Here is a 23,682-nt window from a genome sequence, read left to right as displayed (position 1 = left end):
GATAACATTCTGTGTGGTGATTACAGTCTGCTGGGCTCTGCTACTGCCTGGTTCCTACTTGTCTTCAGTGACTGGGTTGGGCACCAGTTTCTCCCAGTCTAAGCCAAGTTGCCTGCAGGGTTTCCCCAGTGGCAGGGTGTATTGAAGATAACAGTTGCGTTTGGTGGAGATAGAATTTGTAGTATTGCAGTCCAAGGAGTACCTTTGGCCTATTTATTTACCAGACATGTGTCTGTGTAATCTGACATTGTGGTGGTCGATACTTTCCTGTGAGATGTCAGTCGCATGATCCTAACTGCAGAGGGCCTATTATGTGCTCGTCTACTCTATGTTTGGAACTCTAGGGGGTCCCAAGGCCTTCCCCAAAGAGCTTAGGTGCAATCTACCTGGAGAGGTAAGACATACATGCTTGAAAGGCCACATGTGATTGTCCCTTGAGAGGTCAGTGTCAACAGGGGTGGTTAAGGAAGACTTGATGGATACTGTGGGGCTTAACCCCAGTATTAGAGCCAAGGAAGGGTGTGCCAGTACAGCAGAGAAGCATAATACAGGAAAAGCTGAAGGGAGAGCAAATCAAAGAATCAGCTGGAAGAAAACCCAAGACCCAGGAAGGGTTTATCACTTGTCTTTCATCCTCTTCTGAGAATAAGACATCTGTATGGAGTCAGTCAGTGGACTGGTTTGGTGTCTGATGAAGTTTTACAGGTCCTATTGCTGGTACTCACCACAGAAACCAAAGAGTAGATTCCAGAGACCATTTCCTCATGGGTAGAAAATTATTAAAAGCTTCTGCTACTGCTGAAGTTCTAACTATAGTAACTAACAAAAATTAATCTAAAGCTCTAAACCACAGCTTACACTCTCCTCCAGTCAGGTGAATTTGGCTTTGCACATCAGGTTATGATATGCTTATCAGTAGATACTAATTTTTATGACTTGCCCTGGAGGAGGTAAAAGAAAAATTGTATCATTTGAATTGGACCAAAACAGTATGAACTTTTTAATGATTGCTCTTACTTAAAAACACAAAATCATTATCTTAGCACCCTCCGAAAAGAATAATAGAAATTGACTTAAATGTTAGTGATCCCTCTGAAAATCATGGTCAACAGGGAACAGGTAGCTCTACTGGAGCATTGGTGCTCCCATGAGATTTCATTCACCTTATTTAATAACTTCTGGACATTCACCTTGAAAAATGTCTGTTTCTAAAGCATATGTACAAAAAAACCTTTTTTTTTTTAAAAATCCTTCCCCAAGGATATTCCATTAAGGACTGAAAATAATAAAAAATGTTGGTCATTTTTATTTAAAAGAAATTATGCAGTCTCTAAACACAAAGGACACTTTGTTTAGTGACTATATTGCCACCCATTAATAGTACATCACATGTGTCATCATACTCTCAGAAAATCTTTTTTAAGACTCTCTTAAGGACTTTCCTGGTGGTCCAATTGGTTAAGAATCTCCCTGCCAACGCAGGGGACACAGACAGGTTCGACCCTGGTCTGGGAAGATTCTACTTTCCGCAGGGCAACTAAGCTCGTGCAACACAACTGCTGAAGCCCTAGAGCCCACGAGCCACAACAAGAGATGCCACCGAAATGAGAAGCCTGCCCACTGCAACTAGGGAAAGCCCTCAGGCAGTGACAAAGACCCAGCACACCCAAAACAAATAAATACATTTAAAAAAAAAAAAAAAACAAAGCAGTGTTTTTAAAAAATTGTTCAAAAAGTGTTTTTTTTTTAAAGCCTGTCTTAGGCGCCTGCTTCCAACATCTCCATGTTTAATTCATTCAGATATGGTTAAAGCCCATCATTTTTCTCTGTAAACATCAGTTTGTGCATTCTAGGAAGACACTTTATCCAAATTTTTAATAACTAGTCCATTGGGTGTGTGAATACCAATGGGTCTGGCTGAAAAAGGAGGGAATCTGAGCTACAGCAGAGGACTTAGGGGCTTAGGGAAGTAAGCAACAGCTCTTTATTTCTTTGTGAATACTTTTGATGTTAAACCCAAAAGGATTAGGCAAAAGAGCCAAAGACAGTTTCGGAGAAAAGCTTTTCTTTCAAGGATCCAGCAATCCTGAGTTACACTTGCAGCTTCTCTACCCTCCATCATCTGGCATCTTTGACTCACTCACCACTTTCTGCCCCTGGTGTTCTCATTTTTTATGCATTAGCTTCCTGGAAAGGACGTCTTTGGTACCAGCTGTGCTACAGCCCTCGTCACCCCCTTCTGGAATAGTCACTGCCTGAGCAAGAGTGACTTCCAGTTCCAAAGACAGCAGTCCTGGGGCCGGGGGGTTACCCAAGCTCAGGGATGTGGCGGAGCTGTGGCTGTCACCCAGGAGGCAGCACTTGGAGGGCTTATGAAGGGATCTGGCCCAACCCGCCACCCTAAACAGGGTCGGTCCTTGAACCCAGTCTGGCCCAGCAACAGCCTCAGAAAGCTGGCTGAGAAGGACCGTGCGACCTGCTGCTTCCTGAATTGTGGCACTGATCCTCCAAATGAAGAGTGGGCTGTGCTGATTTCAGTCAAGAGATCTGGGCTCACCAAATGATTAGAGTCAGGGCTTCTCCTGCCTACACCAGGTAGCTGACCAGGGCCAGGGATGGAGGGCAGGGAGAATCCTTAATCCTTCATTGGTGGCATCGTGAGAGCCTCCTAGAGTTCCAGACGTCATACTTTTCTTGGCATTTGTTTGGCCTTAGTTTAGCTTCCATACCCGCTGACCACTAAAGTCACATTAAATAATTTTGCTTTCTATATTAAGGGGCACACAGTGCAGCTTTGAGGATCCCCAGCCTTGGTTCAGTGTAAAGAAAGATGGCAGGTTGAGGTGTTAAGACTAGGAAAGAAGCCTTCTTCATCCTTTCAAAAACGCCTGCCTGAGCCCTGCCCTGCCTGCAGCCCTCCAGTGATAGGGTTTGCAGTAAAGTAGCGGTTTCCTTTGGCTTTCCCACTGCCCACTGCCTCCGTGTGCGCACCGTAGATGGTGGGCGGCCCTGTGGGTGGGTGCAGTCCACAGAGGCAGGCAGGCAGCCGTGACAGCTGCAGGCTGACTTGTGATCTTCTTGTGCTGCAGGTGCTGCTGCTTCTTTAAGAGGAAAAGGAAGAAGACCACCCAGCGCCACAAGTGACCAGTGCCTCCCCGGAGTCCTCAGGCCTCGGGGACTCTGACTCGATTGCACCCGCAGCTCCTGCCATTTCTCATTGGAAGGGATTCCTCTGTGGGGGGAGGGTGGAGATCCAAACCAAAAAGAAGAAAACAGATGCCCCCAGAAGGAGCCCGTGTGGGCAGCCAGGGCCCAGTGGGTCAGTGGCCACCCCTACCTGCCTAAGGCTCTGAGCAGGTCCCAGAGCCGCGGGTCTCCACCGCTTGCCCTCTGGGCCGCCTGGCTGACTCTCCTTCTTATTGTTTACAGTGACGGTGTCATTCACAGAAACTCAAGGACTACTGTTCTCTTCCCACCCCTTAGTTACTCCTGGCTCTTGCCCCACCCTCAGCCCTCTCCAGCACACAAGCTAATGAGCTGAAGGCTTTGTCTGCGGAAGGAGTTTAAGAGGCTGGGGGTGTGGCCAGGAAGGTGGGAGGGAGACGCAGGCCGGAGCGGGAGAAGGACCTTCTCCGCCCACCAGGTGTGTTGGCGGCGGCGCAGCTCCCTCCGCGCCTGTGCAGCCTCCACCCCCAGCGGGCCGTGGGGTGCAGGTTACTCCCTCCTTCCCTCTTGTGAAGTTACACTGTAGCACGCAAGCTGTGAGGAATCTGCAGTCTACTGTCCCTGCGTGTCGGCGCTCTCAGCTTTCTTGACAAGCGAACTCCGTTCTCCAGACAGTCATAGTAGAACGTTGCAAGTTGTCCTGAGCAAAGGAAAAGACTGACTGTATTGCACTTTTAGTTGTTTTCTTTTTTCCCCTCTTTTTCGTTGTCGTTGTTGTTTTAACACACACACAAAAAAACCATGGCAGATGCATATTGTGTCTGGTTATATTGGGATTTTTTTACTTTTTTTCTGTTTGGAGGGGGATGGGGCCAGTCAAGCCATGCAAAGAGAACATGGGTCCAGAGGACATTATCCGTGGAAAGAGTTGGGTCTGCAGCACCCGGGAAGAAAAGAAGCCAAACTCTGTGCCCTTCTGAGTGAACACTCAGGTTAGCAGGGAAACATACTTGAATTTTCATTCGTCTTCTCGGCTGCTGAAGAATGTCCCTCCCAGAGCCTCTTGACCTCATCAGCCTGCAGTTTGGACAGCCTCGCTCTCCAGCACCTGGGAGGAGCTGGCCAAGCCAGACTGCAACCAGGAGACAGTTCATCCCAGAGAAGGAGATGTTTAACAAAACCGGAAATACCTGTTTTGTCCACTGCCAGGGACTTCCAGCTAGATAGCCATGTGACTTCTTCAGTGACTTGGGGGACAGAATTAGTAATGAAACCACCACCACCATATTGCCACTTAGTGGACAAGGAGGAGGAAAGTGATCCTGCCTTCCAACTGCCAGAGGAAACCTCAGGATTTGGCTCATCGCAGGGGCCATGAAATAAAATTGGTGTGTACTCTCTGCCCCAGTAGATGGGTTACAGCATTTGGGCCGGCCTGCCTGCCTTACCAGAAACCAAGCATCTGCAGATCTTCCAACAGGTCCACAGCAGCAGGCTTAGGACTCAGTACATGGGGCTCTAAGTGAACAGGAGGGTAGGGCTGGTTACTGCTGGAAAATTCCAGGGGAGAGGAGACTGAAATGAAAGATATGGAGTCATCTTCTCACTTGGACATTGACTCCTGCTAGATAAGACAGCCACATGTCTAGAGCCTGTTCTCCCCCGTCCACTCTCCACGTCCCCCATGCTATTGACACGACATGCTGCCGTGAAGTGTCTCAGTTCCTCATTCACTGCTTGAAAAGTCTTCAGTGTGTGGAGTTAATCTCCTCATGCTTGATTTTGATTTGAGTTGAGTGACTTATCCAAGTAGTGATTTCTCATTCCAGAGAAGATGGAGGAGAAAGGATTCAGTCCATCAGAGAGTGAGGTCTTGTATCTGGGGGAAGAGAGAGCTAACCATGGGGGATAGTGACTGGTGACTTAGTCTGGGGGGTTTGGGGAACATAGTAGTGCCTCTGGCTTGACGTGTAGAGCTGTCTTTTGGACTGGAGAGTGTGGGCCTACTTTCTGGTAGTTGATATTTTCTGTGACAGGTCCTTTGATGTATCTTACGTGGAACAGAGTTACTGGGCTTCACTTGTGTTCCACTGGGCCTTGGCTAGCCACTTCATTGGCTTCAAACTTGCCTGGCTTATGTAAAGATTGTGATCTTTCATTTTTTAAAAGAAATTTTCCTGTAAATAAAACAGAATGGCTGGGAGATTCAGGAACACACCCCTTCCCCACAAGAATTTTGAATATTGGGGTTTGCTTCCTTGACATTAGCTGGTGGTTCAGGCACTGTCAGTGATACTTACATAGTTTCTCAATTGGCATTTGGGTAACTTCTCAATTTGGGTAACTCTTAACTTCCTGTACAGAATCTTTAACTTCCACATCCCAGTATAGAAAAGGCCTTGCTTCTCAAGGGAGGGCAAGGGCAAGCGGCGAAGTCTGGAGCGTCCCTGGCCCTCCATACTCCACTAAGTGCCTCCCAACTTCCACAAGGAAAGCAAAAGGTAGTTCCCAGCTTGGCTACAGGGCAGGCCCTCTTGAAGCTGGATTTATGACTTTTGGGGGGTCTTAAGTTTGTTTTAAACGCTGCCTCTTGGGGGACTGAACCTGAGCAGTTGTGAGGGGTTCTTCCTAATGCACTATTCTCACCCTCAGCCTCCCACAAATCTATCAGATATTTGATTTTTCATAACAAAAGTGAAACACAAAAATTTTTCTGGCATGCCAAGTAATGGTGATCCTCCCAGGGCCATTGGCACTCCAGGGTGGTTGCAGACCCCTGAGAGATTCTATTGTGATCTTTTAAAAAGAGTACCTAAGGAGTAATTTGGCCATCAGTTCCCTCCCCATCAGCACATCTCGTCAGGGCTGCTTCCTCAGCCCTGTTGCTATCGTTGCTTACCTCCATTTCTCGGCCAGGTCCTCTGGCGTGGGCATTCCCTCCACCTACCACCCACCCAAATCTGCTTGCTCCATAGTCCATACACTTCCCCACTTCACAGCTGTGATACCTAGGGGTCTTCTTCAGGACTGATGCAGTTGTTGCTGAGTTAGCATTAAGCACTAACAACAGCCAGGGTTCTCCCAAGCCCTGCCGTCCTTCAGGCATTGCATCCTGAACAGATCGAGGCAAGCAGGCCAGGAATCCGCCAGGATGTGAATGGTCCTCCCTTGTGACCAGAGCGTGACAGTCTAAGCACGTTAAGGGTCAACCACTTGCTGTGCATCCCTTGGCGTTCCCCAGTGATCTTGCTCCAGATGGCTCCCCAAGGATGGAACGTGTGCCAGTAGCAGTGTGCTCTCACTGCCTTCATTAACATGCTCCTGCCATTTGGGGTTGTCCAGGAGGAAACAGGGTCTGGGAAGGTACAAAGTCAGGTGACTAGGTTGGCCTTCAATTAAAGCCCCGCTGTACTTTGGAATGCAGGGGCAACAGCAGATAGCAGGATTCTGAGTTTTGCAGGAGAAGGGTTGATTGCCTGTTCATTCTCAGTGAACTCCAAATTCATAGAAATAGCCCCTGTCATTAGCCAGAAAAGCTGTCCGTCACCTCGAAAGTACCTTCCAACTTAGTTCACTGGAAATGTACGTTGGGAGTACATATTCAGTGTTGGTTCTCAGTGTTAGTAATCACTTTTGTTGTCAGTAATAAGTGGGGGTGACGTTATGTGAGAGTGGTTACTAAAGATCATAGCCTTAACCTTTCTTATGCAAAAGACAACCTGTCTCTCTTCCAGTGAGCAGCATGACCTGCAGTTTTCAAAAATAAGTGCTTTCATGGCAGCCCAGAATCTCCTCTGAGGAAACTGATCTTTCATTTAACGCATGTCTACATGCCTCCTGTGTCCCAGTCACCTCTTCTGTTTCCATATTGACACCAGATTTCATTCTCAGTGAACTGCTCTGCCAGTGCTGTCTCCAGTATCAGAGCCACGTTAGGGCTGGAACTTCTCAGATCAGGAGCCTGCAGTGCCATACAGCCAGCATTGCCTTTGCGAGGCCACTGCCACCATCCCCACCATTGATCCAAGGTGGGCAGATGAATTCCAGAAACCCTTAGGGGGCCAGGATGACTCGGCACCCCATCTGGATTGACGTGAGCAACAGGCACTTTTCTCTGGGGTTCTTGCTTTTGTCAACTCCAGGGCTCCAGGAAGGTCCTGCCTAAAGGCTGACAGCCAGTGACTCCCAGTCTTCCTCCTTATGGATTGCTAGGAATCAAAATAGGATCCCTGTGGGTTGTATTTTTTTGGTGTGGAAAGGGAGTGATTTTGTTTATGAATAAGGAAACCGTGACCCTTTTGAGGGTTTGCAGTGTCTTAAGCAGTGTTTTAGCCACAAGTAAGGAATCTTGGAAATCTTTGAGCAATTAAGCAGTCTTAAAAATCTGTTTTTCCTAATTCCTTTTGCAGGTGACTGAGTGCAAAAGAATACATTTCTCCACTGTATTCAAAATAGTAAGTAGGTTCCCTGGATATAGACAGTAGTAGTTGACATATTTCCTTTAAAAATCAACCAGGAAATCCACTCCAATGTGTATTTGTAGCTCAGCTTGTATTACAAAGGAAAAAAGTGAACGAGTACTCCGTATATTTCTACTTTGGTTACCAAACTCCATGTTATAAAAGAACCTCAGTTCTGTGGATGGAATTTATTTTGCTGTTGTTCTTCTTGTACTCCTCACGATCATCTTCCCAGTGCCATCACCACCTTTGTCCATGGTAAGAAGCAGGGATGCCATGCAGTCGTCCCAGTAACACAAGAGGACACCTGTCCTGACTGCCCCTTTCCCGCAAATCCCCTCTTTCAGAGCAGGTGAGACATTTTCAGTGTTCCCCTTCATGAGCTTCAGACCAAATCCCAGGCCAGCCCTTACACTGAAAGCTTTTCTAAGAGGCTTATTGATCTGTTAGGAATGTCTCAGGAAGATGAGCCATTTCTTGGGGGGGAAGGGATGGGGGGAGGGGAGGACTATACAGATGGGTGTGTGTGGTTGCATTTGTATGCCTCTGTGTGTGTGTGTGTGTGTGTGTGTGTGTGTGTGTGTTTGCACATGCCAGCGCTCATCTGTGTCCATTTCATTTCCATAAAGACTCACAGCCCACCTTAAAAAAAAACAGCCCAGGCTGCTGGATCATGTGTTCCTGAATATTTTCAGAAGTAAACAAGAAACGAGTGAGTTTCTAGTGTAGCAGCAAGCTCTGGGAATGAGCCCCATTTATCAAGCAGAAGAGTTAACAGCAGAAAAAAAATGACATGAAACCAAAAATATTATAAGCTCCCCTCCCCATGGAAAATAATGTTGATTCAATTCCTATTGGATGTATACATGCTCTAATTTATTATATTATTATTTTGTCTGTTTCTTACATCTTTGCCCATTGTACTTTCAAAAAGATGTTGGGATGTTGATTGCAGTTTTTTTAAGACTAGATAATGTGTAAATCAGCTGTGGAAATCAGTTTTAATTGATGTGTGGATGTGATTATTGTTAAATGCCTTTTTTTTTTAACCTTTTATTTTAGATATGTAATATTGTTTCATAAACCCTGGCACTGGTCTGCAAAGCTCAGCTGTGAAAATGAAACTTGTAGTATTTTTAAACATGAATGTCAATTTCAGGTGTATTTGAAATGGTTCCTCCAGGAGAGATTTGTACACCATTTAGTAAAAACTCCTCTGCGGAGGAAGTAGCCTTCTTTGAAGTGAATGGAAACGGGCCTTGATATTATCTCAGAGTAGCCCATTTCCTAGGGCACCATGGAAAACACAAATGTGATCTTTAAGTATACCTCTTCTCCAGTCTGGGGAGGAAAGGACTCAGTTTGCACCCTTTTTGTATGTAAAATAAAATGTCTTACCTTTCTTGGCTAATTTTGCTTGTTTGGTTGGTTGGTTTGGTTTTAACCTCTCCTGGTTCATTTGTAACTAAGAATCTAGCTAGGACTAACTTCAGCATGATTGAAGGCTCCAGGAATGAAAATAATGCCTGATATTTTCACATTCTTGCATCCTTCTCTTGGGTTGAACATTGCCCTAGCCGGTGAGTCACTTTAAAGAAGAATTTGGACATTCATCACATACAGGAACTCCCTGTATCCCTGTGGTTCTTCAGTGCTAGAATACCAGGAAGTTAAGATCTGCTCTGAAACAACTATGAAATGGCAGCTTTGTAATTCTGCTCTGCTAATGAGGAACATCTATACAGACAGAAGGTGTAACTATGATGTAACTATGTAACAATCTAAAATCACCGGTGGCATATACAGCACAAAACCACCACCAACCTGGCCAAGATTGTCTGGTTCCAGTTTTTTCTATTACTGCTCAATACTACTTAAATGTTCTTCCTTCACTAATGAAAAGCACCTCTAAGATCATCATTACAGGGCTTCCCTGGAGGCTCAGTGGTAAAGAATCCACCTGCCAGTGCAGGAGTGAAAGTGAAAGTCGCTCAGTCATGTCCAACTCTGCGACCCCATGAACTACACAGCCCATGGAAGTCTCCAGGGCAGAATATTGAAGTGGGTAGCCTTTCCCCTCTCAGGGGATCTTCCCAACCCAAGGATTGAAACCAGGTCTCCCGAGTTGTGGGCAGATTCTTATATCAGCTGAGCCACCAGGGAAGCCCACCAATGCAGGAGACAAGGGTTCAATCCCTGGTCAGGGAAAGTCTGAGAAGCAACTAAGCCCATGCGCCACAGCTACTGAGCCTGTGCTCTAGAACGTGGGACCCTCGACTGCTGAAGCCTGCACACCCTAGAGCCCCTTTTCCGCAACCAGAGAAGCTACCGGAATGAGAAGCCCACTCACCGTAAGAGCAGCTCCCGCTAACCACAGCTAGGCAAAAGCCTGCGCAGCATTGAAGACCCAGCACAGTCAAAAATAAAATTTAAAAAAAAAATCATGAAAGAAAAACTTCATACTGATAGCACTGTATCCATCAAGCTTATTTTTTCCCCAAAAGTCGGGGGTGGGGGGTGGGGGGGTGTGATCGCTGGTGGAAGGCTACCTTTAGGCTATTTTAGCATTAGTTCCTCTTGTGGAGAAAGGCTGCTTTGAAAACTAGCTTGGTAAACAACTTTCCTCAGTGTGAACAGCGGGCCAGGCTCCTCTGTCCATGGGATTCCCCAGGCAAGAATACTGGAGTGGGTGCCATTACCTTCTCCAGGGGATCCTCCCGACCCAGGGATGGAACCCAGGTCTCCTGCATTGCAGAAGATTCTTTACCATCTCAGCCACCTGGAAAGGTTATACGGTGAGTAGGCACAAAAGTACCCAGAGTTTTTGAAGGTTATCACACTCAAACCCAATTCGGTGGTGACTAACCCTTGACTGGCCCACACGGACAAAGACGAGTGTCTTCTTGCCCCATGCACAGACTTCCTAACCTAAAGCATTGGTCACCAACTGCCAAACGACTTCCACTCCCATAAAGGCACGGGCCACGGGCTCTGTCTGCTGGGGCTTGTAGTCTATTCAGCAGCCCAATCCCTGGGCTCTTGGAGGCGGTGCCGCCTTCCGCTGATCCCTTCCCATTGACGGGTATCGGCGAGCTGCGGAGCCAATGAGGCTGCAGTAACGTGGCAGCCACCCACGAGCCGGCGTCTCCGCCCGCCCCAGGCGGCGAGCCGGGCTCCGCCCCCCGTCGAGACCTACCATCCGGCGCCCAGTTAGAGGGGGGGAAATGGGGCCCGCCTCCCTCTCGGAGTCCTGCAGGAGCCCCGGTCCCCCCCCGGATGCCCTCGGTGGAGGCGCTGGGTCATACGTCGCCGCATCCCCACCCTCTTCCGGCCTCGGCGCCCGGGCCGCGCTAGCTTCTCCTGGTGGATGCTGCGCCTCTTGGAGCGGAACATGAAGGTGCTATTCGTCGTCGCCCTGGTTGTGGGCTCCGTCTTTTTCCTGTTGTTGCCTGGACCGTCCTCGGCCGATGAGAAGAAGAAGGGGCCCAAAGTCACTGTCAAGGTCTGGCCGCCCCTCTCCAGACCTGCCTGGCGAGGCCCGCCCTCGCCTCCAGTGTTCAGGCCTTGGCCCAGCTGGTTACATGTGTCCGGAGCTCGGGCCTAGGTGTCCTCGGCTTTGGCTCTGTCCCTCCCTAGTCTCCCTACTGTGGCCTCTTGGTACCTGGGCGATCCTCACGCATTCAGACTGGAGAATGACCCGGACCCATCCCGATCGACCGGCCCTGACCCAGCATGTCCAGCTGGGGCCGGGCTTGCAGACTTTGCAAATGCCCCTGGTGCTAGGGAAATGGTGAAAGATCGCTTCTGCCAAATTGTTAGTCCTTTCTCTTCTTAGGCCAGATTTTAGTCACTTCCAATTCGAAAGCACAGCAGTGTAGTTTAAACCAGAGTGGTGTGCTTGGGCTCCCCTCTTGATGGGTTTTGATGTTAATTTTTAGAATCTGAGCCCATTATTTATTTAGAGCAAAGGTTGTTACCCAATAGTGAAAAGAGAGTGTAAACTAACATATGGAGCATTCATTAGATTTTCGTGGGGGGTTTGTCGCCACCAAAATCAGATGCAGAAACTCTGCTATTAAAATATGGTTCTGTTTTCTCTACCATCTTCTGGGTAGTTTCTTGGCCCTTCATTCCCTAGGAAGACCCCTTTTAAGATGCTAAGTTTTAATGGCCTTTTCCCTCAGGTGTACTTTGACCTGCGAATTGGAGATGAAGATATAGGCCGGGTGGTCATTGGTCTCTTTGGAAAGACTGTTCCAAAAACAGTGGATAATTTTGTGGCCTTGGCTACAGGAGAGGTAAGTGGCTGGAGGCAGGGTATCCAAACTCAAAGGCAGTGAAGTTTGGCAAGTAGGGCTGACAGCAAACTGACCTACAGAACGTGGCCCACCCATAGCAGTGGACCTCAGTACCAGCTGTACCCTTCGGCCCTGGGACTCCAAGAGTATTATGTCTTGCGAGAGTTTTAAAAACTAAATCCAGAATTAGAATTTTTCTTTTCGGAGAAAATTTTCATCTTTGAGACCTTGGTTATTCATTTTTGAGTAACTAAAGGAAACATCTAGGGAAACTAGCTTGTGGCCTCGGCACCAGAGTGAGAGGCCCAGAGCTTTCCAGGTTTTAGGGAACTGAATTCCTCATTTAAGAAAGTGTGCATTCCAGCTTCCCACTGCATCAGCAGGTAACTTTTTTTTTTTTCCTGTCAGTTTCTTTGCATCTCTTCCTATGATTAGATTAGGAAATGAAAGGGAAAAGCTAGAGGCATTATGTGAAGGGTAATTGTATACAGGCCAAGGAACGTGGGATCTTCGCCTTTCCTGGCCTGGACTTTGGTCACTAGTCACCCAGTAGCATGTTGAAGGATGGATCTGCGGCAGGGCTTTCTCTTCTGCAGGGCCTGTCTAGTGTCTGCCTCGTGCCTCATGCCACCTTCTCACCTTCCTATTCCTTTTTCTAGAAAGGGTTTGGCTACAAAGACAGCAAATTCCATCGTGTGATCAAGGACTTCATGATCCAGGGTGGAGACTTCACGCGGGGAGATGGTACTGGAGGTAACCTCAAGTCCTCTGGGCACAGGGGTGTCTCAGGGCAGCCCCAGGGCGGGACGGCCAGGGAGCCCAGTGCTGCGGAGAGCGGGGCATGGGTTTCAGGCAGACGTGGGAAGATCTTGCACAGCTGGCCGACATGCTTATCAAGCCCTACGGCCTCTGACATTCCCCACAGTACCTGCTGGGGGGAGGGAAGCAGAGCAAAACCCACCTGTAGGTGATTGTAGGTCAGGTATGCAAAGCTCGTGTGGTGACCTGGGAGGCCCCAACAGGACTGAGAGAAATTGCTTTCCTTGGCAGTCTCTCACCAGAGAGCACTTGACAAGAGCTGCCAGTCTGACCCCTGCACTCTTTGTACGCTAGGACAGACAGACAGACACCCTGGACTAACCCGCAGGTGTCACCACACTTGGGTGTACAGCCTGCTGTTCTCTCAGACCGCAGCTGCAGCTCACCCAACCGATCAGTATTGACTGGGCCAGGCTCTGTGGTGGGTGCTGGGGATACAGAACAAAAAAGTCAGTGGGACAGCAACTCACTTTCACTTCCAGTACCTGGAAAGTTACAAATAGGCTGTGACACAGCTTTCAGGGCTAATGCTCTGTCCTCAAGTTGTTCATCATTTAGGTGGGAAGAACTAGGAGAAATCACTAGGAAAGTGACACAAGATGTAAGTCATAGTTGGCTGGACAAGAAGGACAAGCAGACATGACACAAAGCACTGTATTCATGGAGTGACCCTCTGTTGAGTGTCTGCCACCTTCTCACTTTGTGACCACAGGCAAGCAAGTCCTCTGAACCTCAGTTTCCTGTCTGTAGAGTTAGGTGTCAGGAGTTGTGGGTGCTGGGGGTGGTGAGGTGAGATTTGAGTGTGCAGTGCCCAGCGAGCAGTAAGGAAAGCCAGCCATCCTCGAAATGCTGACAGGCGAAGGACTCACTTTGGGCCAAATGGAAGTGATAGCCACTCAGTTGTGTCTGACTCTTTGCAACCCCATGGACTGTAGCCCGCCAGGCTTCTCTGTCCATGGAATTCTTCAGGCAAGAGTACTGCAGTGGGTAACCATTCCCTTCTCCAGGGGATCTTCCTGACTCAGGAATTGTCTCCCCCACTGCAGGCAGATTCTTGACTGTCTGAGTCACCAGGGAAGCCTGCTTTGGGCCAAGGTGATCAAGAAATAGGCTTGCAAACATGAGGATTTGAGCTCGGGGGGGTCCTGACTGAGAATTTGAATGGGCAAGGAAGAGGCAGGATTAAGGCATGCGTTCAGCTCTGTGGCAAGGGCTTGGTCGAAGGTGGGTCAGGAGGATGGAAGTGGAGCTCTCACCAGGAGCCCAGGGTGGCAGGCCAGGGCCAGGCCCAGGCCCAGGCCCAGGACCCAGGGCTTTGTCCTCCAAAGAGTGAAGGTCTGCTGAAGACGTGAATGGGGGCAAGGCCTGATGGCAGGGGAGTTTTGAGGGATAATGTGGTGGATTCAGGCCATGGACGCAGGAGAAGCAGACTGGCAGGGGGTTGGTACAGCCGCCCTTGCATTGAGCAGTGTGAGCCTGAACCCAGGGAGGATTCCTACAGGGTAAGAGCAGAGATTCGAGAACCAGACCACCTTGGTTTGAACTCCACTGCTGCTTCCCAGCAAGGGTACCTCTTGTCTCTGTATCTTGTTTTCTTTATCTTTGAGGAGGAGGGGGCTCTTAGGTCCTGCCTCACGGGGTGGGTTTTTTTTAATGTGTCAGATGCATGCACCAGTCCCCTGGCACGCTGTTCCCACTCTGAGCCTCAGCTGTGATTGCAGTGGGGGGAGCGGGCACGGAAGGAAGGACGGCGGGGGTGAGGGCAGCACTGACGTGCAGAGGGGAAATGTCAAGAGAATAACCGAAGTCTGGAGAGAAAGACGACAAGGCATATTGAGTTTACAGCCTTCGCTATCCATTGAAGTTTGGGACTCCTTGTATCTTGGGAAAGTGATGGGAGCTAAGTATATAGGTGTGGGGGTTTTCTGGATAGCAGCAGTAGTCAAAATCCTGCAGTTGGCTGAGTTTTACAAAGGATTCTCACATGGGAATCTCTTTTTTTCCCTTGGGAACTCTTCTTAAAGAGTTGGCAATTTTCTTTTTACATTTCAAAGTACAAATAAAAATAGCTTATTTTTGGTCCCACTACTCTGCTCCAGAACTATCCTTAAGAGGCTCTTTGTCTGGTTGAATCATGAAGGCGGAGAAAAAGGTTTTGTATGCAAATAAGTTTGAAAGGTGTTGGGTAAAACAAAGTGAAAATCACTTCTTTGCTGCTGGGTTTCTTGGGGCCTCTAGTACACAGTGTGAATCTCACAGGGACAGAGGAGGGTGCACTGTTTTCCTCTGGACCTAGCTTTGGGAGTTGAAGTTAGGGTCTCTGGAAGGTAAGGATAGGTAGAGATGTGCTCTTGGCTCCTGTCTCGCTCCCAGGCCCCAGACCCTCCTCACGCAGACATAGTACACGCACTCAGAGTCACCTTTTATTTTGGGGTTCAGTTGTCCATGAGGCTCTTGACTTTCCAGAACTCAAATGGCATCCCCTCCCCACTCATCTCTCTTCCTGCTTGGAGCTTCCTCAGCATCTTCTGTGCTCTTAGGAAGAAAAGCTGGTCAGCTGTAGCAGTCCTCCTTTTCTGGAGGGTTCTTACCCTCCCCTGCCCCCTGCATCCTGCCCAGCACCTCTTCTCCACTAAAGTCTCCACGGCAAGCCTCTGAGGCCACATCCAAGGTCATTTCTAATGTGTGCCTTACTTGAAAGCCATAAAGCTATCTTCTCACATGATGTATACAGTTCACTCAGTCAGCCTGGCCTCACGCCCACTTTGGCTATCACCATGGTTTGGCTCCAGGGCCAGAGGGTGGGAAGCTGGTGCATGTGTCCTTGGACTCCACTTGAGCCTGGCCTGGCACGGGGGGCAGGTTTGGCCTCTAGAATCCTCACCCTGAAGATCGGCTTTGTTGCCCACCTCCCCTACCCCAGCTCCCTGACCTTCTCTTTCTTCCCAGGTAAGAGCATTTATGGTGAACGCTTCCCCGATGAGAACTTCAAGCTTAAACATTATGGGCCTGGCTGGGTGAGCATGGCCAATGCGGGCAAAGACACCAACGGCTCCCAGTTCTTCATCACGACAGTCAAGACTGCCTGGCTAGATGGCAAGCACGTAGTGTTCGGCAAAGTTCTAGAGGGCATGGTGAGTTTGGGGGGCTGAGGCTACCCCTGGGCAAACCCCACCCCCCCGCACACACACACCAAGATCTGACACAGATCAGGGCAGGGGATCCATATATTTTATCCCTTTCCCAGAAGGGAACATATAGATTCAGACCAATTTTTATTTGTGCAAATCTGGGGTGAATTGTGAATCAACAGCCTACCTCTATGCCCCCACGTTCATTTTCTTTTTTCGGCCACAGCATACAGGATCTTAGTTTCGCAGTGAAGGATTTGAACCTGCGCCTCCTGCACTAGGCGAGTGCATTCTTAACCACTGGACCACCAGGGAAGTCGTGCCCCCACATTCTGAATCCCTCCAAGGCCCCGGGCAGAGGCTGACCAGGAGGCCTCTTTGAGGCTGCACAGATAAAGCTACTTCATACTGTCACTCAGTCATGTCATGGCTCCACCATTAGTTGTACAAGGCCAGCTGGACACGCTATCTTGGAGAAGCCACTTGGTACCCATTCCCCATCCCCCCCATCCCCCCCCCCCCCTCCGGCAACATACCCCTAGCCCAGCCTGGGTGGTACTTCAGAGAATCAAAACTTCTGCATCCTCCTGTTGTCAAAGCTGGGTTCTCTCTGACCTGGGTGGGCACCCAGTCACAATGCTCCTAGGATTTTGGTGCCTTATGGTTTGTACGCTGCTCCTCCTGTGTGGGTCGCAGCCCTCCCAGCTGCACGCTGGGGCCTGTCCCCCTGGCGGCGCAGACCTGACACTCTGCCTTCCTCCCCAGGATGTAGTACGGAAGGTGGAAAGCACCAAGACCGATGGGCGGGACAAGCCTCTGAAGGATGTGACGATCGCAGACTGCGGCAAGATCGAGGTGGAGAAGCCCTTTGCCATTGCCAAGGAATAGGGCCCCAGGGACCTCTTCCCTTTGAGCAACTGTCTTTGTGGCCCTGTCGCCCTCCCAGGGGTGAAGATAGCCCGCCACAGGGCTCCATGCTGCGCTGGTCCCAGGGCTGGCATCTGACAGGGCGGGCCCCTTCCCTCCCATTCCACGGGCCCAGTTTTGTAACAAATTCCTGCCAACACTGACCAATAAAAAAAATGGTGTTTTTTTTTTTTTTTCTTTTAGTAATCTGTGTACGCGCTGGGTTCTGGGCCCTTCAGCACCTCCTTCCAAGTCTAGCGCCAGCTGGACGGGGGCTCCTATGGCAGTGGTGCCAGTCCCCTCCTTGGGTGCCTGCACCCTTTCCCCCGGTGTTGTGCACAAAACCTCAAGCTGGAGCTTCTGCCACTTGCTTCTAAACTTTGCCAGCTACTGAGCCTCAACCTTTGCATGCCCTACTGTAGGAGGTGGGGAGGGCATGCACCTGCACCTTTTCATGAAAGTGCCCGTCGCCCAGTCGTGTCTGACTCTTTGCAACCCCATGGACTGTAGACCACCAGGCTCCTCTGTCCCTGGGATTCTCTAGGCAATACTAGAGTGGGTTGCCATTCCCTTTTCCAGGGGATCTTCCCGAACCTGAGTCTCCTGCAGTGCAGGCAGATTGGTGGGCTGTGAAAATTATAAAGGAATTCTCCCTCGATTTCCAGCTCTCTGTTCCTGCTCTGGCCCTAAGTTCTAGGATTCCACTACCTCAGATACCAGTGCAGCTGAGTCCTGAGCCCAGAGGGGTGGAGACTGGTGAGTCCTGGATCCAGGCCAAGGGTGACCCAGCTTGAGGACTGAGGCACATGACTGTTCTGGCAGGTGGCCTAAAAGCCTCTGCGCTGGTCAGGGCATCGGTGGCACTGGAGCAGGGTGACAGGCGGCCTCCGGCTGGGCTTCAGCTGTGCTGGCATTGAAGCCATAGAGGCCCTGGAGCACACCGAGCACCACCATGTTGGGCAGAGGTTCTGGGACAGAAGGAAAACAGGAGGAAGGGGTAGGGGCCACCAGGTAAGAGAAGGTGTGGGGTGGCCTGCAGCTCCCCGAGTTCCTGTCCATAGGCACCTCCCCCCATCACTGGCACCACCCCGCCCCCCACTCCGGGGAACAGGAGGAGCCCGTGCCAAGGCAGTAGATAGCAGTTGGCTACCCCAAATGAGGCCTTGGCATTTCCAGTTCACTTTCTGTTCACATCTATGGTAAAGCCAGGCTGGTGAGGAGCGGAGAGCAGGGGAGCCAAGCTCGTTTCACCATGTCTGTTCCCTGGAAAATACAGACTACAGGGGCAGCAGGGAGGTGTGGCCCCAAAGAAGGGCAGTAGGAGGGAGATGCTGCCCGGTGGTCCTGAGAGCTGAGAGATACCAAGTTCACCCTTGCTCCCACCCTGCTACCTGGGCCCTAAATGTGGATTATAAGTCAAGAGGAAACATCTCACCTGGGGATGGGATGCAAATATAAGGATCAATGGGGAAGCTGACGACAGGCCGGTGGTACAGCTGCGAGCTAAGAAGAAAAGGGGTCATGAACAGTGGAGGGGGAGGCAGAGAAAAAGTCTCAGGTTGGATGGAGACCAGGAACTGATATTGCCAAAGGACCCGCAGGGGATAAGTGGGCAGTGGTATCAGGAGGCATCAAGGTGAAAACCTGGACCATAGGGACAGGCCGGAGACGTGAGGCCCTAGCACGTGGCCACGAGGGGGCAGCAGGAGCCCAGGGCAGATGGAGACTTGGACTTGCCTGTTGGCAGGCAGGCACTCCCCCAAGGAGCTGAAGAGAGTGGCTGTGAGCTGCCTGGGGGAGCCTGAGGCAAGGGTGGAGATGCGGAAGTCGACTTTTACCTCCCAGGGGACTGCTGCTTCTATTGGTAACAGGCTCAGTTCCGGAGGCAGCAAGGGTAACGAAGGTGCCCAGAAAACAGCCCCTCCACTGGGTCAAGAAAATGACCAAGGAGGTCATGTCTCAAAGAGGAAGGACCAGGCTATGGCCTGGTAGATATGAGAAGGAAAGGGGCTTGGCCTCCTCACCTGCTGGCTGCAGAGAGCCCCCATCCCCCCAGCCCTGGGGCCCCTCCCATGCCCCTGTAGGGATGGATGCTCACCCCCAGTTGCTGGCCTTGGGGTCTGTGGGCCAGTGCCGAAGACTCAGGAATTCCAGTAGTTCCTTGGGCACATCCTGGTTCAAGTATAGGATGCCCTGGAGAAGAGAACAGAGAAAACCTGTAATCAGATTGAGCCATGTAATATGCAGAGCCTGGTGCAAAATGAAAACCTGGGGCCCTTCTGATAAAGAAGTTCAAGACGGCCAGAGCAGAGCATGAAACCAAGCTATAGCCCTTCTGAGCACTAGCCCCAGGTGACTACACAGATTGGCCCAAGAAGCCTGCCTGGCCTGTAATGGGCACAACTGTGTGGGAGAGTGGGGAAGGGCCTCCACCCTTATCATGAGGGCGGCACAGGATCTCACTCTGGAGGAAAAGAGAACAAGCCTTCATCTTACTGGGATCACCTGTCTGCTGAACCCCTCACTCAATCCTACCAATTCAGAGAGGGATGTTTAGACCCACTGTGTGAGAGTGCTAAGTCACTTTAGTCATGTCCGACTTTGTGACACTATAGACTGTAGCCTGCCAGGCTTCTCTGTTCATGGCATTCTCCAGGCAAGAATACTGGGGTGAGTTGCCATTCCTTTCTCAAGGGAACCTTCCCAACCCAGAGTTCAAACCTGTATCTCCTGCATTGCAGGTAGATTCCTTACCACTGAGCCATCAGGAGGAGCCCCTTACTGTTTGGAAAATTGAGGCTTAAAGTATCGGCCAATAAATATGGGTCCCCCTCACCCCATGTCCCCACACCTCTCTGCTTGGGTCCCCCGACTCTGGTCCTGTCGACTGAGGGGCAATAGACGGAGACCCACGCAAACCTGGATATAGGCTTCCAAGCCCTGCCGCCGCTGCTCCAACCTTCGGGTCCTCCAGTTGGGCAGACGTTTCGAGGGGAAGTCGGGTACTTTGTACAGTTTCTTGATCTGCCAGGAGGTTACCGCGGTGCGATCACAGCATCCGGGTGGAGCCCTCTCAAGCTCGCTTCATCCCAGCCAAGAGCCCTCCCCAGTCCTCCCCGCCGCCACCACCCCCGAACTTCAGGCTCTATCCTGAGACACACCCGCGTGGTGAGTGGCGGTTGGGACAAGGGCGAGAGGCGCCCCCAACTACCCGCCTCCGCCCCTAAGACCCGCCGCCCAGGGGCGCGAAGAGCAGAGTCTGGGACCGGCCCAACTTTGCGCCCTTTCCGCAGCCCGCGGGGACGTCTGTGTCCAAGACCTGAGCTCTCCTGGGCCTGGGGAGGTAATGGGGGTGGCAGAGACCTCCGGGGGCTGGGCGGGGGCTGGGCAGGAGCCGGCCGGGGTCCGTGGATCGGTGGTGGGCGCAGCCTTACCCGCTTGTGGAGCGCGTGGAACTCGCTGTAGCGCCTCTGCACGACGTGTCTGCGCCCGCGGTACAGCACCTCCACTCGGAACACCTGGCGGGCGCCGGCGGGCAGCCGGGTGCGCGTGAGACCCGGCGCAAGGGCGCCGCCAGACCCGCTCCCGGCGACGCCCCCAGCCCACCGTCCGCCCACAGAAGCACAAAGCGGCCTGGGAGCTCCGCGGCTCTCCAGGGACCCTCCCACGCTCCCGCACACTTGGGGACTCTGCCCGGTGCAGTCCCTCAGGAGCCGGGACCGCCGTCGGCAGGGCTAGCAAACCCCAGCGGCCCAGAGACCCTCGACAGGGTGTCCCACGACCGCCTGGGCCGCCGCGCTCGCGGGCCCGAGACCGGAGTGCGGGATCCCCATTGCCTTCGGCGCGGGGAAATCCGGTGGGTCCCCGCGCCCCTTCCCATCCACTGCCCCAGCTCACCATGTGGCCTTTCTCGGGGTTCTGCCGGGTGCCCTCGGCCTCGGGCCCCACCGACGGGATGTGAACTTCCAGCATCCGCGCGCGGCTCGCAGCCGAACTCTCAGAAAGCGGACCCTAGACCCCTGCGGGCCGACCCCGCCTCCTCGAGCCTGCAGGCCCCGCCCCGGGCGTTCCCGCGCGCCGCCGGGTCCTGCAAGGGGCCGATTGCGCTGGACCCCCGGCGGCGGGAAGCGGGCGTGGCCCTTTGAGCCTAGTGGGGCGGCAGTGCGTGGGGACCTTTCAGCAGAGAGGCATGTTTATCAACGTGTCCACATTCATCGAGTGCCCAGTGATTGCCAGGAGTGCGGGATAGCTCAATTTCACCTGCTCTTGTTTGAACGCCTACTAAGGATTGTAAGCACCTATGGATGCTAGGCAAGCAGGGAGGCTGGGCCCAGACCAACCATGGACGTCCCTTGCATTCCTTACTCCCTTCCCCAGGACCAGGTTGCACCTCCGTCTCCTTACTTCCACCTCGACGCACGCTGGCTTTGATTATCCCTCTCCCCCAGCATTCACAGGCCCCACCATTCACTAGATTTTCAAATCCATTCCTCCATTTCAATCATCTTTCAGCCCAAACCTGCATCAGATTGGGGAGAGGCAGTGCAGGGACAAAGGCTCTGCTTTAGAAGTCACACAGCATGGGTTTCCCCAACTGTTTATCTCTGTGCTCATTTGCAAAACTGGGATAATATGCCTCCCTCGGGAGAGGGTAGGAATGTTGAGTGAGAGGATCCTTGCTAAGCCCTCAGCAGAGCAGATTTTGAGAAAACGGCAGTTTGTGAGCTCATCCTGGAGACACAGGTGGGTAGGGCTGATGTACAGGACGGTGGATGGGGAGGAGGACTGTGGACGGTGGCACTACACTGCTCTTGCCCATTCTTCTGGCAGAATCTTTTCGGGTCTGTGGCAAGATTTAATCCAGAACTCTCTCACCTGTGCTAGTAGGGGCTTCTGCTCCCAGCTCTCAGCGCTCCTCCCCACCCCCATAAGGGAGGTGTCCCATTCAGCACAAGCCTTCATTCCACTGACTTCTCCCCAGAAAGTCTTGGGGGCAATGGAGGAAGGGGAGGCCCCTGCTTCCAAGGACTCATACCTAGCAGAAGGCTTCATGGTGGGAAGGTGCAGCAAGCAGAGTACCTGTATTTGCAGTTGGGGTTGGGGGACCATGAGGTCGCTCCCTCCCTCCTTAGTGCAGAGGTGCTACAGTGCTGGAGCAGAAACCCCCTATTTCCATTCCCAGCTCTGCCTCCAGAGAGGCTGAGAGGAGGACTCCATATGGGGACAAGCAGGTCTCATCAATACCATGTCCTATATCATTTCCTCCCAAATTCCGTCTCACAAGGGTGCCTGAATCAGGAAGCTGAAACTTCCTGGAAGGGAAATGACCCAACATGAGGAGAAGTGCTGGGATTTCATTTCCTCCCTTGCTCTCCAGGGCCCCTCCACTAGAAGTCAGGGACCCTGCACTTCTAGTCCTCTCCGGGGATGCTCAGACCTCTAAACTTCTTGGTCACCCATCCTAAGGAAGGTCTGCCTTCTATTCCTACCACCCAGATTGCTGCCACATCTTCTACATCTTCTAATGGACCTCACCTTTCTTTCTCGCTGCTCTCCTTCATACAAAGTCCACTCTATACCTAGCAGCACCGACTATCAAGCTTTCTGCTTAACACTGTCCAAAGGCTTTGCATTGTGCTTAAAACAAACCCCCCTTTCCCCCTAACCCCGATCTCCAGAGCTCTAAATGACCTGGCCCAGCCTCCGTATCTCATTTTCTCTCCTCCCCTCTCTGGCATGGGGCTCCAGCCTCAGTGACCTTCTTCCAGTTGTCAAACCTAACAAGCTCTTTCTGCCTCAGGTCATTTATACTCACTGCTTCATCTCCGTGTAACATCATTTCCTGACTCTTCACCTGGTGGGCTTCGCCTAGAGCTTCCAATCCTTAGCCTAAAACTCACCTCTTCAAAGATGCCTTTCTTCCTTACCACCCTATTATAACACCCTGTCTCTGCACTTACTCCAATATTACTGCTGTGCTGTGCTTATGTGCTCAGCCGTGTCCAACTCTTTGCAACCCCATGGACTGTAGCCCACCAGGCTCCTCTGTCCTTGGGGATTCTCCAGGCGAGAATACCAGAGTATGTTGGCATGCCATCCTCCAGGGGATCTTCACAACCCAGGTCTCCCACATTGCAGGCAGATTCTTTACCATCTGAGCCACCAGGGAAGCCCAAGAATACTGGAATGGGCAGCCTGTCCTTTCTTCAGGAAATCTTCCTGACCCAGGAATCGAACTAGGGTTTCCTGCATTTCTGGTGGATTCTACATCAGCTGAGCTACCAGCGAAGCCCTACTGTTTTTTTTTTAAATTGTGTTTCTCCCTGGTGTCCCCAACTCAGCATCCAGACTCAGTACCATCGGCTCAGGGACATGGTCTCTTGCCAGCAGTTTACTACCATGGTCCAAGCATGTAGTAGACACCCAGAAGAAGTATTTGTTGCTTGAAAGACTATATGAATGAATGGTGGTGGGGGGGGGGGGTTGTAGTGGGGAGTGGGTTGTTGGGGAAAGCCTGGGAACAGGAGGGAAGGCCTGGGAAAGAGGCAGGAAGGGAGCAGCGTTGCTGAAGGGTTATAGGAGGGCCTGCGGAGGGACAACAGGAATCCTCTTTCCACCTGCAGAGGCAGACACTTAGCTCTCTCTGTCTCTTACTCTCTCTCTGCAGACGGTCATCTACCTTATTCATTTGTTCAATTTTCAGGTGTTCCTGAGAAGTCTCAAATCAATGGATTTTCATTCCCAGTTAAAGGAGATTTGATGCACCTGATGTGAAATTTCTTGTAGGAAATCTGCAGCTCCTTTTGCATGCCAAGTTGCTTTAGTCGAGTCTGACTCTGTGTGACCCTATGGACTGTAGCCCGCCAGGCTCTCTGTCCATGGGATTCTCTAGGCAAAAATACT

The 23,682-nt window shown here is 51.3% G+C and overlaps 3 protein-coding genes across 8 annotated transcripts in view; 2 read left to right on the top strand and 1 right to left on the bottom strand.

The window, feature by feature from the left end:
* The window catches only part of CSNK1G1 (casein kinase 1 gamma 1), a 154,272-nt gene extending 145,236 nt beyond the window's left edge, over positions 1–9,036 (top strand). For 4 of the 5 annotated variants that reach the window (XM_043918914.1, XM_043918915.1, XM_043918916.1 and 1 more), the window contains one exon: positions 3,090–9,036. In XM_043918914.1, the coding sequence (XP_043774849.1) occupies positions 3,090–3,144 (55 nt within the window). In that variant the 3' untranslated portion in view covers positions 3,145–9,036. The remainder of the gene's footprint in view (positions 1–3,089) is intronic. The other variant, XR_006343843.1, reaches the window with a different exon arrangement.
* Positions 9,037–10,901: 1,865 nt separating this feature from the next.
* On the top strand, positions 10,902–16,968 carry PPIB (peptidylprolyl isomerase B). The gene is made up of 5 exons (XM_043920166.1): positions 10,902–11,127; positions 11,810–11,923; positions 12,583–12,676; positions 15,692–15,876; positions 16,639–16,968. Exons 1-5 carry the CDS (start codon positions 10,993–10,995, stop codon positions 16,759–16,761), a joined length of 651 nt encoding a protein of 216 aa, XP_043776101.1. The 5' UTR covers positions 10,902–10,992; the 3' UTR covers positions 16,762–16,968.
* A 539-nt stretch (positions 16,969–17,507) lies between these two features.
* SNX22 (sorting nexin 22) lies at positions 17,508–22,294 on the bottom strand. Of its 2 annotated transcripts, XM_043920167.1 has the most exons (6): positions 20,677–22,294; positions 20,214–20,297; positions 19,699–19,803; positions 18,878–18,972; positions 18,215–18,282; positions 17,508–17,747 (listed from the first exon to the last, which is right to left on the bottom strand). In XM_043920167.1, the coding sequence occupies exons 1-6, from the start codon at positions 20,749–20,751 to the stop codon at positions 17,626–17,628; spliced, it is 549 nt and encodes a 182-aa protein (XP_043776102.1). In that variant the 5' UTR covers positions 20,752–22,294; the 3' UTR covers positions 17,508–17,625. The 2 variants fall into 2 exon arrangements, with proteins under 2 accessions (XP_043776102.1, XP_043776103.1); XM_043920168.1 differs by lacking the exon at positions 19,699–19,803.
* Between the last annotated feature and the right edge of the window lie 1,388 nt (positions 22,295–23,682).

This window comes from Cervus elaphus, chromosome 12 (genome assembly GCF_910594005.1).
Source record: "Cervus elaphus chromosome 12, mCerEla1.1, whole genome shotgun sequence".
Classification (NCBI taxonomy): domain Eukaryota; kingdom Metazoa; phylum Chordata; class Mammalia; order Artiodactyla; family Cervidae; genus Cervus; species Cervus elaphus.
Note: the sequence above shows the minus strand (reverse complement) of the source record. Positions and strands in the feature narration are given on the sequence as shown.